The 18,353-nt window shown below is 43.0% G+C and overlaps 1 protein-coding gene across 1 annotated transcript; it reads left to right on the forward strand.

Moving 5' to 3' along the window:
* The first annotated feature begins 12,400 nt into the window (after positions 1-12,400).
* Positions 12,401-17,909, forward strand: LOC149220193 (uncharacterized). The gene is made up of 4 exons (XM_089387019.1): positions 12,401-12,593; positions 14,268-15,507; positions 16,255-16,310; positions 16,507-17,909. The coding sequence occupies exons 1-4, from the start codon at positions 12,401-12,403 to the stop codon at positions 17,907-17,909; spliced, it is 2,892 nt and encodes a 963-aa protein (XP_089243145.1).
* The last annotated feature ends 444 nt before the right edge of the window (positions 17,910-18,353 follow it).

An 18,353-nucleotide genomic window follows, 5' to 3' on the forward strand; every position in this document is an offset into this window, starting at 1 on the left:
ATCTTCGCGAGTGGAATAACTGATGACCCGCAACGAGCCAAAAATAGAGATTAAATAGGGTCTGCTCCAGGAGTAATGAATTAAGGTATTCTTCCTGATATGACAAGGAAGACACTGACACATATTTTGCAACATGACACAAAGAAGATGTCAAAAACATGGATCAACAGTGTCGGGATCAGGGAATGCGTGGTCGGTGACAAATTACTGTGTAACACCTCATGATCTGTAGGTTCCGAGCTGGTTGTTGAGGCTGCACCCCCTTCTCATGTATCTTAGCTAAAAATATAGGGAAATCCTTCGTTGCATGGTCAAACTAAGTACAATAGTGTCATGACAGATGTGTCGGGTTCGGGAAGTCTTGTGCATAATGTCCTGGTCCTCCACAACTGTAACAAATAACCTGCTCTCGACCTCTACTAGGTCCTCCTCCACCTCGGCCTTGTCTGCGCCCGTGACACTCTCCTCGCACTCCTCCAACTCCTAGGTCGAAGGCCACGTTTCTGCATGCACCCTGTATGCAAGTGTCCTGTTGATCATTAATTCATAACTCTGGAAATTTCACTCATCATGACCCACTGATTGGTAGAAATTGCTGAAGAGTTGTTGCAGTGTCTGTATAAATTTCTGCAGCAAATGACAATTTTCTGTCACATGTTTCCTAGCTACCCGACAAATAACACACCATAGCGCGGGTCCCTTACTTGGCCCTGCTACAGCTTCCAGCCTCAGAGGCATTGGTCCCCGTGCTACAGCATAATTTGTAAAAACTAGATAGTGATCTTTGTCATGCCCTTGGGTTTTGAACTTTAGGCACCAAACCTCTTTGCATGCCTCGGGCTGAGTTGTTCTATCTTTCTTTCGACTTTTCATTTATAGACAAAGGTTTTACAATTGTGCATGAATCTGTTTAACCCCTATATTAGCATCTTGCATTGGTGTCTCATGCAATCTCATCATGATTTCCAGGGCTTCCGCCTAGGTCCCAATATTTTGTTGTGACAGCACAACCCTTAGATGAGTTAGGAACGAGGCCACAAACCATTCGCGGTGCTTCCCATCAGTCAGATTCATGTTAGCCTCATGGATTGTACACTTCAATATCTGATCCAAATCCCAGGGTGTCTCACCAGGCTTCATCATGATCTATTTGAATCCAACAATTGATCGTGCTTTAGACTTAGGTCTATTGAATTCCTTATTTAGCATAGTCTGGATATCTGCCAACGGGGACATCGGATTATCAGTGCAATACTTAATGTACCGTGTTAGTGCATGGTCCTACAAAGTACTAACCAATGTTGCTTTCTTCATTTGATCATCCGTGATACACTTAGCTTCTCATACAACCTTTGTGACAAACCAAAATTGGTTTGGATCTTCATTTCCCATGCCCTTGAACACAGGTAGCTTTACGAAGTTTTCCATATTGAACGATGGCGGAGGTGGTGGCGGTGTGGGTGAGGGCGTAAGAAGTGGAGGTGAATATGGAGGCAATGTGGGTGGATGAGGTATTTGCGGGAGCCCCTGTCTTATTAACTGAACAACACTCTGCGGAGAAGCCTGTGTTGCTCTCTCGTCATCACTAAGAGGAGGTTCAATCAGCGGGCTATATTCAGGGCCTTTTCTTCCTCCGTCCCTGAAATTTCTTCCACTTTGCGTAGCCCCTAAAATCAAGGTAACTGCATAACCCACTTTTCACACAAGAGCATCTTAATCCATGTATTTAATGATTTTAAATAATTACCTCGCGGCCCTTTAAAGAAGTGGCGCTCTGCTTCACTGTAACTGACCGAGGTATTGACCATGAACTCTGTCATGAACTGTCCTATGATACTATTGAGCCAATGATCGCCAACATGCATGATCTTATCTTCAAAGGCTTCTAATCTCCGCACTAACTCTGGGGTCCAAACTATAGGATCGTCAAGCCTCCACCTTCCTTGGCCATCTACCAACTTCACAATCCACTCATAGAACTTGACCGAGAAGGAATAGAAGAAGATTTGATGTATATGTGTGTACAGATATCTGTCCAACCACTATTCTTTCATTAACTGTGCATTCATGTTTTCCTGTGCCGCGAATTTGTGGATCTTTCTATCCAACCAATATTTGATCTCTTTCTTAGTTTGATTCCAATGATGCAACATCACACATCTCATTATGCAGATCCTGGTCCCAATAACGGAACCATTTGTTGGCTTGATGGGCCCTGACCCAGGTTCAATGTTAAGTAGGCAAGCAAATCCCTACACTAATGGTCCTTTCGACATCAATCCACGAAGCGCGGTTTGAAGTCTGACACGAAGCAGTATGTAGGGATGCAGGAACCAAGTTTCCACACCTTGAGATGGTAGATATCTCACTTTTAGACCTTCACTCTACCTTTGCAGAGATCGATAAGCCCCATCGGGCTTATTGTCACGCGGAAAAAAGTCGATCTTGCAGACAAGATAGACCTTCCCAGAATCTAAAGAAGACCTAATGACAAGCAAACCAACCAGACACTATCTTTCTCTAAATATGCTTTGATAAACAATGGCAAACAAGTGTTTTTAGGGCCTACCTTAGGTCCAACGCAAGCTTGTGGATGCCCTCGCTACTTTGATCCAAATGAGCTCCTTTTCGCGAATCTGCAAACACAAACAAGGGAAACAAATTAAATAGCACCTGAAAAGCCAATTGCATAAAACATATTTAACATGAAAGTCAAGGAGTCCATGAAACAAATAACATGAGATACTTGTTGAGAAAAATGAGTTTGATTGTATTAATTCAAAAGAAGAAGAACTTTACAACCTTTGCCTTGATGCTGTACAAGCTCCTCCCAGGGTCCAGCAAGAAGTCTCCTCTACTTTGACAAGTTTCACTCACTCCCCAATGAAGCCAAAAAGATGTGTGATCTCTCCTCTTAAGCTCAACTAGGAAGTCTTGATTTCACCAGCATTTACCCTCAAAAATGTTCAGCTTCTAACCTCCCTAGCAACTAGCCCAATGCCTGTATTTATAGTGCAATGGAGGGAGGTTACTAGGTCCTCCTTCAAAGGGATAAAGCCCTCCTTCAAAGGGATAGCTCCTCTCATCAAGGGATTAGCTCCTTCTCTTTTGGGATGCATGAACCACCTCAGAGCGAACAATCCACGTCAAAATTCCTTCTAGAAACCTCTAAAATTAACCCAAAGTGAGTTTTTTAAGATAAAACTTGCGCCTTTTGACTTTCACAGGGGTCTGCACCTACATCGTTAGGGACAGAGCAGGCAGGTCCGCAGTTTTTGTACACAGAAGGTGCGGGGCCGCAGGTGACCATGAGAGAAAGTGCGGAACCAGAGTTACATTGATTTTTAATGTCTTTCTCTCATTTCCAAAGCTTGATTTGAAGAGCTGAGGTCTGAGACTTGCTTAGGAGGACAGTACAAGTGATGATAGACCCATACTGACTGCAAATAATCATGGTGACGATATTTTTGTGTAACAGATTGCCCCCTAAAGTGCGAAGTCTGTAGTAGATGAGGATTTCTTATCATTTAGGAAGAGTGAAGTACTTTATCATTTCGAGGATCATCTTGTGGAGAGCCCGGTTGGAACCTGTAAAAACATTCAATGTAAGATATATATATGAGATCATATCATCGCTGAGGTAGGCATTCCCATGCTCAGATCAAAACTGACTAGAAAAACTAACTACTGCTCTGATACAAGAATGATCTTGTAAAACATCACAAGTATAGACTCATGTGGACACAGTATGGACGCAGCCATCTGTTTATGAATAGTCCATTATACAATGAATACAAAATTCCTCACAGCCTGGATTGTGGAAACTAGATCTAGGGTCTTCATTTCTACTTCCCGAAATAGTACAATTCTATCCATGCGAATGAATGTGTTGATGTCGAACATGGTAGAAACCACTTGATTACCAGTCAATGATGTAAACTGTTAAGAAGTGTGAGAGAAACCACCAGTGATGTCAATGGTTCTCAAAGTACCCAGCACAATCCATGAGATGTGAATAAATGTGTTGATGTCGAACATGTCACGGAATCCTTTGATTGAAAGTCAATGATGTAAACTGTCGTCAAAGGCGAGAAACCTGCCATTGAGGCATGCAGATTTCAAGGTACTGACGATTCCTAGATCATCTTTCTAGATAATGAGTTGATGTCGATAGAAAGCGATCCGTCGTAGGCAAGCCCACAACACGAAATAATAGATCAAGTTGAAGAAATTTAGTTGCAAGGACTGACTCAGGGATGGTCAGGATGGATGAAAGATATTTTGCAAATGAATGGCTTATTGGCAGTGACCTCTTGAACACATAACAACACGGCAGATGGTTTGGTGACAACTGACCCAAAGTTAATACCCAGAAACCGGGTGAAGACTTTCAATGTGGTTTGATCAACTGTTAGGCAAAGGATTTCCCAACCCGGGTGAATGAAAGTGTCGTGTTCAAGAGTGGTTACAAAGTATGACAAACAGGCTCATTTTTCTCTCTTTTCCCCCACCATTTCTCGCAAGTACCTCTTTATTTTTGACAAGCTTGAGGAGGATAACATTTGCTTGATTATAAGCTCATCCTTCGGATGAGTCCAACTTAGTTTAAATTCGAACCCTAAGAAGGAGTGGTTCGTTCCTGTTTGTAATTGAACAGGCCCTTTACTGTGAAATTTTAATGAGTCCAGTATAGGAGAAACACGGCGTTTTTCAATTTTAGAGAGTCTGAAAAAACTTAAGAAGACTCCAGAGTTGACCTTTTTCGTAAATTTGTGTCTCCCAAGCCCGAAAAAGTATAAAATAATACTTGAGAGAACTGCTTGATCTTTTACAACCAAGGAGTACTTTTCGTCATTAGTGCCCTTGACCCGAAAAAGTAAAAAAGCGATCAATGACACGTCATTTTATAACCAATATCGAATTTGAAACGACAAAAATCCGGCAATCTTTTCATGTTTTTACGGTCGGAAAAGAGCTGTAAGGGGACCGTATTTTAATTCCGTTTTAACGAGTTTAAAAGAAACACTCGACAATCTTTTCATGTTTTAGGAGTCAGAAAAGAGCTTAAAGATGACTCTACATGTTTTTCGTTGAAAATGACAGATTTCGCCTGAATAATCCTTTATTCTGCACAAAAACACAAAGATTACTCATACATGTTTGAAATGGATAAAAATGTCGCAAAATACCTTTTCAAAGTGAAACATAAACAAATTTGCAATTTATTTACTCAAAAAACTTATAAAAAGGGCTTTTGTCAATTCATTTTTACCGTTTTGAGTTTGGGTGAGAAAATAGTGCTTTTGCTTAGAAAACTTCCCGTGAAGATTGCGGAAAATCCAACCGTCGGAATCGAACACCGTCTTCTCCAGGTAATCCACATCATCCCACTCTTCATTTTCAACCGTTTAGTTTTTTGTTTTAGTCCTTTATTTCATTTTTGGGAGGGTTTTTAGGCGAAAACCCGCACGCGGGGGCCCGCAGGTTTACCATTGCGGGCCTGGGGACCCCGACTTTTTCTCCATTGGGAAAAAGCTCGGGGTCCGCACCTTCCATGTAGACAAAGTGCGGTCCCACGCAATGTGTCTAGCCTAGAGGGTGTGGTCCCCGCCGCAAGGGTTTTGAACCCAAAAATTCTCAAAAATGGACCACACAAAATATTTTCTAGCATTTTAATTAATCTTTATACTTGATGCAGAGAGTACATCATGCTAGATTGGCGTGAATGAGAGCATGAGGACGTGGATGTTGTCGCATGAAATCATAAGCCTTCACTTGATGCTTTGAGGGCATGCGGACTGTACAAATTCTGGGCCATTCCTGGCATGAGGGCTCAAGTGGATTTCTTACAGTGGCTGGTTGACAGATGGAGCATACAGGACCAGTGTTTCTTCATTGGCGGCCACCAGCTCGAAATCGAGCCGGCAGACATATATTTCTTGACTGGTTTGCCTAAGAGAGAAGAAGACTTGACTCTGCACGGGACTAGGCCAAGTGACCAGTCTGTCGATAGCCTCCAACTAGAGTACTGCAACAGCCAGGCTAGAGACAAAGGGATAGACATAAAGACGATATCTCGTCCTGAGCTCATGGTGATTGCATTCACTGTCACAAGACTTTGTGGAGCTGCCGCATTACATATTGCCACCGGATCCCAGATGCGTATGGCAGTGGATTGCTTTCGAGGCACCATCTTCAACTGGTACGATGCTGTGTTGGCCAATGTGAAAGGCCAACTGACCAGGGCCAAGAACGGACGACTAAAGACCTTTGGTTATGGGGCTTTGGTTGTGAGTTTTGGCCTGGAGAGGGTTCCTATGCTGATCCCACAGCACCTTACTGTTGGAGTTGGGCTTCCTCGAGAGCCCAAACTGATGCGATCTGTCGCAGTCATGGCCCGTCACCCGGACGAGAGGACAGAGGTTGCTCGATTCAAACCTGAGTATTTCCAATGGTTGGAAAACTAGGTCTTTTCCATTCAGGACTTCCCTTACACTGGGATAGATTTTCGTGGTGACCCAGACATGGTTCTTCCACCAGGAGAGTAGTGGGACGAGTCAGGTAAAATCCTTTTCAACATTTTTCCTATTTTAATTTTTTTTTATTTTTCCATCGTCTCAAAACTTGATAGTAAAAAATTTCAAATGCAGATGTGGGTCCACAGCGACCAGCCGCTCTCCGGCCTTACGAGAGGAGGCAACCAGTTGCACCCGCGCCAGCCCCACAGGACGAATCAACAGAGGTTTTGGCCGAGTTGGAGGGTCATCTCAAGCGCTTGACAGGAGATATTCATGAGACCACTATAGACGACATTCCTCGTTGACTTCAGCGCTATGTGATTGGGGTCCCGGGACCTTTTAGGAGGTTCCTTTGCAAGGTGGCTCGTGCAGTGGTTTCTTATAGAGATCATCACAGTGATAGGATGATCGCCTATTGTGGGCACATATGACATTTTTTTTTTTTGTACTTATCATTTTTGCCGATCATAAGGTGTTTTTCAACCTATGATCGAGGATGATGTATTTTTTAACACACTCCTATAAATATATATCACTAGCTTATCTTGTAAATCATGTTATGGAATGGTTTTAAATTTACATGTATGATTATTGCAAATGTCTATTTAACATTCGAGAAGCAATTGCATATGCTAATGTATTTAAAGACCTTGGAATATGCTGATATTCAATGTAATCAAATTCACGTTCCAAGAGACGCACTCTCAAAAATAATCTTAATAACACTGGATTTCTAATGGCATACACTCTATTAAGCTGTAATACAACGAGTTCAAAATCTAACCTCACTATCAAACTCCAAATCCCAAATGAAATAGATTCAGATAATAACTCAATCACTGCACTATACTCGGCAATGTTGTTCGTTGTTTGACCGAGGCTTACCCCATGCATAGATACTAACTCGTTAGAGGGCGAATAGATAACCCAAGCTACGGAAGACATGTTCCGTGTATTACGACAAGCACCATCAGCGAAACCAATGTATGTTTGGAGAGACATCGACATCTGCAATATCAAGAGTAAAACCAAGATAAGCAGGAATAATGACGAAAAAACACTCTCTAAGCTAAGCACACTGTTTAAACTAAAACACACCAGCTAGAAAGAAAAACTATTCTAACTAAAAATCTCCATACCCATTCTTTTAAGCATAATACCTCTTCAAGTAAAGGCCATTTCTGGGTTTACCCAAAGAGTCCCCATCAAAGTCTACCAATTCATAAGCCCCTTTGGGTAGCTTTTGCTTGACAACATAGGGACCATGCCACATAGGAACGAATTTTCCAGTGCCTAATTTATCATTAGCTTGATCATAAACTAAGACTAGATCTCCTTCTGAAAAATTTCGAGGGGTCACGTTTCGATCATACTGAGCTTTCATTTGTTTTGCGTGAGTCTCGATCGCCAATGCATCATCATGTCGATTCTCATCTAATTGAGCCAAGTATAAAAAACGCTTTTCCTCTTCAGAAGTGGCTGGAAGTAACTCGATGGCCATTTGCAGTGACGGGATTTCGCATTCAATGGGTAACATGGCTTCCAAACCATAGACTAGTTGGAAAGGAGTGAACCCCGTTGATGTTTTTACTGAAGTTTGGTACGGCCAAAGCGCTGAAAAAAGCATGTTGTGCCAATTCGACCGATGAATCCCAATGATTCGTCGGATCATGATAACTAAAACTTTGTTGATGGACTCAACCAGACCATTCGCTTGTGGATAATAAGGGGTTGAACTATCGTGACGTAAACCAAGCTGGCCTGTAAGTTCGGTCATCATAACATTTCGAAAATGACACCCATGATTAGTGATTATCGCTTGTGGGACACCAAACCTTGCAATTATATGATTGAACACGAAAATTGCAGCTGTTTTGCCGTCTGCCTCGAATGTAGCCATCACCTCGGCCCACTTAGTAAAATAATCTACCGCAAGGATGATATACGCATGCCCCCCGACCGAGTGAGGGTTACATGTAATAAAATCGATACCCCATTTGGAAAAAGGACCAACGGCAATTATAGGGTGGAGAGGAGTAGGTGGAGCGCGCATCTTTCGATAAAAAATTTGGCAGTTGTGGCATTTTCAGACCGCCGTAATACAATCTTTAAATAAAGACGGCCAGAAGTAGCCAGCGCGCAATATCTTTTGGGCTGTGGCAAACCCAGACATATGACCGCCACACGCTCCAGAGTGACAGTCATTTAGAACCCTTTCAGCTTCCTCGTGAGTTAAGCAACATCGAAAAGCAGAGTCCGCCCCATGGCGATAAAGAGTATCTCCAATAATTCTGAATTGTTGGGACTGGAATCGAATTTTCCGACGTTCTCACCTTGAAATTTCTGGCCGAAAGGATTGGGTCTGGAGATAAATGATGATATCCCCATACCACGGATCTAAAGTGCTGGTTAAAAACAAGGATTCGTCCACAATGGGCTCCTCCGCCACAGTTTCCGTGTCCGCACGCGGGAAGTCACACATTAACTCCACAAAAACTAAAGATTTCTTAGACTTGGATTTCTCAAATTCTAAGTCGAACTCTTGCAGGATGAAGATCCATTTAGATTACTTGCCCCCTAGCAATTGCTTGGTCAAAATATAGATCATAGGGTTGCAATCCGAAATGACTGTAGTTTTACGTAGTAGAATGTAGTGACGAAAACGTTGTACAACTTGAACGGCTGCCAATGCCAATTTCTCCACATGTGAGTATTTTAGCTCAGTTGGATTTAAAGTGCGACTAAGGTAATATATCACATGTTCAGTTCCTAATTCATCTTCCTGAACTAAGACCATTCCAATGGTGGAATGAGAGGCGACGAGATACAAGAAGTAATCCTGGTTGTAATTGGGAGGATGCAACAACGGTGCATGGGTCAACGTGTGTTTGAGTGCATCAAAATATTTCTAAGCTATCTCATCCCAATAGAATGGAGTGTTCTGTTTCAACAACCGGTAAAACCCTTTGTAACCTCGGCGTAGTTAGGAATGAATCTTCATAAAAAGTTTGCTTTCCCCTGCAAACTTTGGAGTTGGCGAAGACTCGCAGGAGGAGGCAATTTGATGATAGCTTCGACCTTCGAGGGATCAACGCGAATGCCGGCTTTCGAAACTACAAACCCCAGCAATCGACCTATTTCTATACAGAAGATACATTTGTGTGGGTTCAACCGAATACGATAATGCCTACACCTCATAAAGATTGCTCGTAAATGGACGAGGTGATCAGCTCGATGTAATGAATGAGCAGGCAAGTCATCGAGATAAGGTTGCACAATGTGCTTGATGTCATGAAACGCATAAGACATCGCCCTTTGAAAAGTTGCTCCGGCATTCTTAAGTCCAAAAGGTAACTTGCAATAAGCAAATGTCCCCCATGGAAAAATGAAAGCCGTTTTTGGTTGATCGGCAGGTAGAATATTGATTTGATTGTATCCGGAAAAACCGTCCATAAAGGAAAATATTTCGCTGCCAGCGCAATCATCAATGATTTGATCGATATAGGGAGTTGGATAATTGTCCTTTGGACAGGCTCGATTAATGTCCCTATAGTCGATGCATATTCTTATTGTTCCCTACTTTTTGTTAACCGGAACAATATTCGATACCCAATCCATTAACGGGATCGGATAAATGAAACCTGCTTTCAACAGTTTTTCAACTTCTGCTTTAATTGCAGCTGCTTTTCGTGGGTGAATCTGACGCAAACGTTGCCGGATGGGTTGAAACTTTGTATGGAGGAGATGTATAATTCCCTCTATGCTCAATATGGAGTTGACATGTGGAATTTAGAGATAATATCAATAACAAAAGAAATAATTCAATGTTTTCCATAAAGAATATTTCAATGTTCACCATCACCATAAATAATACACACACACACACACACATTATCAATTTGGTTTATCTCAGGTGGTTGGGAGGAATAAGTGTTATCCTCCCCACTCAAGTTCTTCAATTCATGCAAGTGACATGATGAACTTGTTGTAATGTGTTTGAGCCTTGTTGTTAAGTAGTAGGAGTGCCCACATGTATATTCCTGATATGGAACACACACACACACACTATTACCACTATAAACTCTCTTTACATCCCAATATGAGGGAGGTGTAATTCCTTCCATGCTCAACATAGAGTTGACATGATTCATTTTAAAATAATAATAAATAAAAATAATAATTTCAATGTCAACCATAAATCAAACATTTCAATGCCCACCTTAAGTAAAATAATTTTACATCAAATTCATATATATATATATATATATAGAGAGAGAGAGAGAGAGAGAGAGAGAGAGAGAGTAATTAAAAGTCAACATTCTTAAATCCTGCTAGTGAGTGCTTTCTCTATAAGTTTTTTTACATCCCAATGCTAGGGAGATGTGTAATTCCTTCAGTGCTCAACATGGATTTGAAACAATAACTAAGAAATAAATTAAATTAAATTAATAATAATAAAATATTAATATGGGCATAAATAAAATATTTCAATGTCCACCTTTAGTAAAAAATATTTTACATCAATTGTATATTTATATAGAGAGAGCAAGAAGAAGATAAAGTATTTGAAAGTCAACAAATTATTATTTTTCCAATAGATGCTTTTTACTTCTCAATATAAGGGAGATGTGTAATCATTCAATGCTTAATATGGAGTTGACACATGACATTTAACTCAAAAAAAAAAATGTGTGGGCCATAAATAAAACATTTCGGTGCCTACCTCAATTAAATTATTTGAATATCAACTTTATATATGTAGTTGACAAGTAATATTTGATAAAAAAAATATTTCAATGAATTAAAAATTAGAATTTCATATATATATATATATATATATATATATATAAAGAGAGAGAGAGAGGGTCTAAAATTTCTAATGGCTAAACATTTCAATAATATGTTGTTGAGTATGAGGGAGGTGTAATTTCTTCTATACTCAACATGGAGTTGACAACTCTCTCTCTCTCTCTCTCTCTCTCTCTCTCTCTCTCTCTATATATATATATATATATATATATATATATACCAATTTAAATCCATCTTAACTTTAGATCTATTATACATCCAAAGGGATTTATATATTGCTCTCTCTCTCTCTCTCTTAAAGAGAAATTTGGATTAATTTTAATTTCAAAGCTATTACATGAGAGCGATCAAAATCCTTGAGGTGAATTTTTTTTTAAATTATAAATAAAAGAAGAAAAATGATGAGACATTTAGTAGGAAATTGTACATTACCAAAACAATTTTAGTCAATTAACCAAGTTCACCTCCCAAATCAATTTCAACATCAATCCTTACATTGCAGCTTCAATGATAAACAATGGATTGATAATAAAAAAAATACCTCCCAGGGACATAAATTGGTTTAATAACAAAATTATGTACGGTTAGCCTTAATCCATCATAAATTTGGATCTATCAAGTGTCGAGACGGATCAAAATCTCTTGAGGTGCAAACCTCTTTTTTAAGTGCAAAACTTGTGGAAAGGTTTGCACCTCGATAGATTTGATCTGTCTCAGCAGTTGATAGATTAGAGTTAATATGGATCTAGGCTAGTTTAATTTCTATAAATAAAGTGTAAAGTTAAAATCATATAATTTTCATAGTTGAATATAAGATATGGAAAAAAATGGATAAATTTGTGATTACGATGAAGACCATTGCTCCAGGAGATTCATAGGGCTCTGATGGCGCGCACACATGAAGGTCTCGGCTAAAGGTTTTCTTCGCGATTAACTGCAGCATTGACGCGGCTAGGGTTTTTACAGTCCTCGCACAGCATCACCGTCGCGGTCACTGCACAGGGACACTCTAGCATCAGCTCCACCATTGGATTCTCCACCCATCACTTTCGGTCGCCGTTCAGGAGACAGTTATGGCAGACATTATGGATATAGAGGCGGTGGACTACTCCGAGGAGCCTTCACCGGACAAGGTTATATTCGGGAACCCTAGTTTCGCTGCTCCCTCGCAGTTCGCACCTTCCTCATCAACGAATGCACCGGATCTACCGCTGCACCCGCCTACCGTCTCGCTACCCGCTCACTGCACTCCTCAGTCTATTGCAGGTATGAACCCTATCGATTCTCCGCAATTTGAGGTGCCCCCACTCTCACCGGGCTCTCTCCATTTTCTGGCTACACACACACCTCCTTCGCCCTCTTTCGATCCGCTCTCCCACCCTCTCCTTTCGGCACCCTCTCCCCCCCCCCCCCCCGCCGATTCCCCCTGCTGCATTTCCATCATCTTCGGGATCCCGTCCTTCCGGTTGCTTCGAAACCCCTGCTGTTAAAATCAAGCCTGCAAAACCCTCTACTCTGGACGGTATTACAAATCCCTTGGTTGACCATCTGTCGGCTCCTCGCACCTGCAAAAAAAAGACCAAGTGCATAAAGGCTACGGCTAAAGACATCACCATTAAGTTCGACGAATCTAAGTCTCTCAGCGATCTCATGGACATGGCCAACACTGTTCTGGTAGGGCATGTCCGGGGCAGGGCATACTCGGCGAAGCGGCTCACACAATGGGTGAAGGAAATCTAGGGCGGTGTTCTATTCGACCTTCCTGTGGTCCATATTCTCCCGAGAGGATGGTTTTCCCTTCATTTCTCCAAGGAAAGTCACACAAATCTGGTTCTGGCCAGATACTGGCATATTGAAATGGCCCCGGTACTCCTCAAGAGATGGAGCCCCCTATTTGATCCAGAACGCGAACAGATCGGAGTCGGACTGATTTGGGTGCGCCTGCCAGGCCTCCCACTGCAGTTTTGGGCCGAGGAAGTTTTCATTAGGATCGGGAATGCCCTGGGGACATACCTGGATTATGACCGCACTTTTGTTGAATCTAGGAACCGAACCCTAGCGCGTATATTGGTCCATTTAGACACCCGTGATGGACTCGAAGAACAGATCACACTTCAATGGGGAAGATGTATCAGGGTGCAGATCCTTGACTATGAAGGAATCCCCTTCCGATGCAGGCAATGTCACAAGGTTGGGCACCTCATCAAGGATTGTCCACTCATCAAGAAAGCAGAAGAATCTCCGAGGGTTACACCGGCTCCATCCAGGACGGCATCTCCTATTACCACTCGACCTACCTCTTCGGGACTGCCCCCAGCGACTACCTCACCTGCGGTCGATCCGGGACTGCGGCAACCCTCCCCGCCAAGGACTAGGGCTCGCTCGGCAGCAGAAGCTGGTACGGTCTCGGGTACTCTTTCATTCCCCATATTATCTTATTTTGATGTTATGAATGAATGTGGCTCCACCTCTCAGATCTCCATGGTTCACTGTGCATTATCATCCCCCCCACTCATATGCACCGCCGAACCCATTATTACCACTTCCTCCCCCTTGGCTAGCCCCCCCCTTTCACCCTCGGAACCCTCCCCTCCTCATACATATTTCCTCCGATCCAGGTCTCTAGCCAAAGAGCCACCCATCAGACATTAGGGCCTGGGCATTGCGGTACCAGAGGTGGGGACCTTGAATACCAGGGGTAGGAAATCACATCTTTCTAAGGCTATTAAGCAAGCTGGGGTAGAGGTTGTATCAGGTCGGCAATCCACCATTGACGGGGTCCTTAGAGCAGGACACACCCCGAGAGGTGTTCCCCCATGAAGTGCCTATCCTTCAATTGCAGAGGATTGGCTAGTTCCTCCAAGAAACTAGCCATGAAGCGGCTCATAGAATCTGATCCTATCGATATAATCATGCTTCAAGAGACCCTCTGTTCCGCAGATCAAATTACTCGAGCCATGCAAGCCTTGACTCCTGGCTGGACCTATTCTGCCCTTGATGCCGTTGGCCGTTCTGGTGGTCTGGCCATTGGAATTAACCCTCGCTCTATTAAGGTGGACTCGACTTTGGGGCGATCGGGATTTTTGGGGCTTGATATATTCTCAGCTGAGCTAGGCATGAACCTTCGCATAATCAATGTATATGCCCCCTGTACCCAGAGAGAATCGTTCTGGCAGAATCTTCTTCATCTTACCATTATGAGAGAAGACCGGGTTATTATCGGGGGAGACTTTAATTTCTCTCTGGGATACAGGGAGTCATGGGGATCGGCGGCACAAATTGACTCCATCACAGACTTCATGACGAATCTGCTTGAACAATCAAACTTTGTGGATATCCCCATGCAGAAAATTCTTCCCACTTGGAGGAACAGACGGGTGGGGGACGCTGCACTAGCCCGTAGACTTGACAGATTCCTTATGAAGGAGGCACTTCTTCAGCGACTGCAACATTACAAACAATGGGTTGGCTCGGGGGGTTGGTCGGACCACTCTCCAATATACCTGGAGATTCAGGGTCCCTTCAAAAAGCCCAAAGCACCTTTCAAATTTAATCATACCTGGCTGAAGGACCCATCATATATCAAGATGGTATCTGATTACTGGTCCTCTCACCCTATCAATAGATCAGAATCACTTGCTAAAGGATTCTGCAGAAATCTCTCGGAAATTAAGCATCTATCTATTGTATGGGCAAAGGAGAAACAGGCTCGAGACATTGCACAACTAACCCATATTGAAGCTGAATTATGCTCTCTCACCGACGAAAGGGGGCTGGGATTCATTACTGCAGCAGATAAATGCAGACTCATTGAATTGGAGAATCAAAAAGCAAAAATCCTCAAAGAGAGAGAGGAATCCATCAGATTGAGGAGTAGGGAATTATGGATTCAAGCTGGGGATGATAACACGAAGTTCTTCCATAGCTTTGATAAGGGCAGGAAAGTATCTAATACTATCTGGAAGCTCCCCACACCAGATGGCGAAATAGCAGACACTTTTAACAAGCTCGCTCATCTGGGCACCTCCCACTTCAGGGAACTCTACAAGTGTCCTCGTGAAGTTAATCTACCTGATATCATCAATGTGGCAAATCACTTCCCGAGATTCGTTGAGGAAGAGGATGTGGAGGCTCTAAATGATCCGGTTACGACAGGGGAGCTGGAAGGAGTACTGAAGTGGTTCAAAAAAGATAAGAGCCCTGGCCCGGATGGATGGACCATTGAATTTTATTTAGCCTTCTATGATGTCCTAGGGCAGGACCTGCTGAGTGTGGTGGAGGAGAGCAGAGCTACAGGATCCATCTACCATGACATCAATTCTACCTTCATTGCTCTCATTCCAAAATCTGATACCCCTGAATCCTTTGATGACTACAGGCCTATCTCTTTGTGCAATTGCCTCTGCAAAATCATCTCTAAGACTATTGCAAATCGTCTTAGACCAATCCTCTCTAAGTCCATTGCCCCTCAACAATTTGCTTTCCTTGAATCTAGACAGATACATGAGGCCATAGGCCTGGCCCAAGAAGCTATTCATTCTATTTGGTCCGAGCACCTAAAAGGCATCCTCCTCAAAATTGACCTCTCAAAAGCATTTGACAGGGTCAGCTGGCTCTATATCAAAATGATCCTAATCCACTTGGGCTTTCCTCACTCCTTTATCTCATGGATCATGGCCTGTATATCCTCCCCTACTTTCAGCATCCTCATAAATGGTTCGGCCTCGCCCTTTTTTCACTTTGAAAGGGGACTGAGACTGGGATGCCCCCTCTCCCCTCTGCTTTTCTTAATGGTCATGGAAGGACTTAGTCGGCTCATAGACTCTGCAAAGAGATCTGGAGATGTTCGGGGCCTTCGCATATCCGATTTATGTTTCCTCTCTCATCTGCTATTCGTGGACGATGTACTTATCCTTCTTGATGGCAGTGTTCGAGACTCTCAGTCATTTTCAAAGATCCTTCTACTTTTTTCTGCTGCTACAGGTATGCTTCCTAATCAAGCTAAATCCTCTATCACATGCTCCCGCACTTCGGTACAGGAATCCCGGTTAGCCCTTCAGGTATTTCCCTATAATGTTCTCCCTCTGGATAGAGGTCTCAAATATTTGGGATTCAGACTGAAGCCTACTTGTCAAAGAATTGCTGATTGGGTGTGGTTGGTCGCCAAACTGGAAAAAAGGCTCTCAGGATGGAGCTTTATCTAGGGCTGGCAGATTGGTACTCATTAAGTCTGTATTAGAGGCTACCCCGGTCTTCTGGATGGCACTTGCGTGGATACCGAGGAATATTCTGGGACGATTAAAACAGCTGTGCAACCGATACCTCTGGAATGGGCATCAGGACAAAAGAATATTTGCATGGATAAGCTGGAAGAAAATCACCTTGCCCAAAAAATGGGGTGGCTGGGGTCTCAAAGACCTACCCGACTTCGCTATGGCTCTTGCTGCTAAAATGGGATGGACTCTATTAACCAGTCAAAATATATGGGCACAAGTATCCTATCACAAATACATTTGGCCTCAGAATATTCTGGATTCGGCTAGATTACCATCTTGGACATCGAAGGGATGTTCATCAATATGGAAGGCCCTGATACACTCCCTTCCCCTCGTCCGAGACAATCTAGTATGGAGAATAAACGATGGTACGCTGGGCAGGATTGGCCTGGATCCATGGATTAATAGTGGGGGCAGACACATCCTCAACAGAGACCTCATTTCATTTCTTCATGACCGAGACATTCGGAATTTTGCACATATTGCTGATCAACAGCGCACAGACATATTCACTCAAGCTTGGAAATCGGCTCAGCAACTTGACCTTCCACCGCAGTGGCATCAGGAATGGAGTGATTATGTTCTTGCATTAAACGAATCCCATATCCGCATCAAACAAGGATCGGACGAACTTATTTGGTGCAAGGCGGACAATGGTATCTACGCTCCTAAGTTTGGGTACAGCGCACTTATTAATCACAGAAGACCTGAACCATCGCCATCGTGGTGGCGTGAAATTTGGAAGCTGAATGCCCCTCCACGCACCACATTATTCTTCTGGTGTGTCCTCAAAGATATCATTCCCACGGGCGAACACCTTACTCGCAGAGCCATATATGGTCCATCCTGGTGTTCATTCTGCAAAGCGGCATCAGAGACTTCGGTCCACATTTTCCTTCATTGCCCGGCAGTTCTCACTCTATGGAACAACATCTTCACTCATCTTGGCATTACGGGGAACTGGAATGGGGATGACATCTCGGGCGCGTGGACTGCCTGGACTCACTGCCACCCGGGCTCCAAGCTCTTAAACCTTCCCCTCGTGGCATCTTGGCACATTTGGTTAGCGCGGAATCGAGTCATTTTCGAGGATCAGGCTGTGTGTTGGCCCCGCACAGAAGCAAACATCGTTGCCGCGTACCATGAATTACCTGACCCCCCCCCCCCACACGAACCAGGACGATACAGCCACAGCCCTTTATCGATAAATCGACCCCGTGGGCCTTCTTCGATGGGGCAGCAAATCAAACGGGATGTGGGGGTGGTTTTGTTCTGCATATCAATGAACACCATAGATACTTTGTAAAAATGGGATTCGGCAGAGGATCAAATAATTTCGCAGAGCTCTTGGCCATTCGAAATCTAATGCATTACTCATTGACACAACAGTGTACAAACCTAAACATATTCGGGGACTCAATGACTGTTGTTAATTGGATCAATAATGCCACTATATGTCATTCACACACTCTCAGCAATATATTATATGATGCACATACACTCAAGGCAGCATTTAATCATTTCTCTTGTCTACACATTTACAGAGAACATAACAGCGAGGCTGACAAATTATCCAAAGAGGCCACGATACTTCCCAGAGGCGAATGGCTAATTGTGGAGCAGCAGGGGACTGAAGAATACAGGTTTTTTCATAGGCCATACATAGATCAGAGAGATCAGCGGGACAACAGTCTCGGTAACTGAGAGTAATGCAGTATTTTTGTCTTTTGATGAATAACTGTACATAGAT

The sequence above is a fragment of the Pinus tabuliformis genome, chromosome Q (genome assembly GCF_031772625.1).
Source record: "Pinus tabuliformis cultivar Carrire ecotype Pingquan chromosome Q, CPIR1, whole genome shotgun sequence".
NCBI lineage: Eukaryota > Viridiplantae > Streptophyta > Pinopsida > Pinales > Pinaceae > Pinus > Pinus tabuliformis.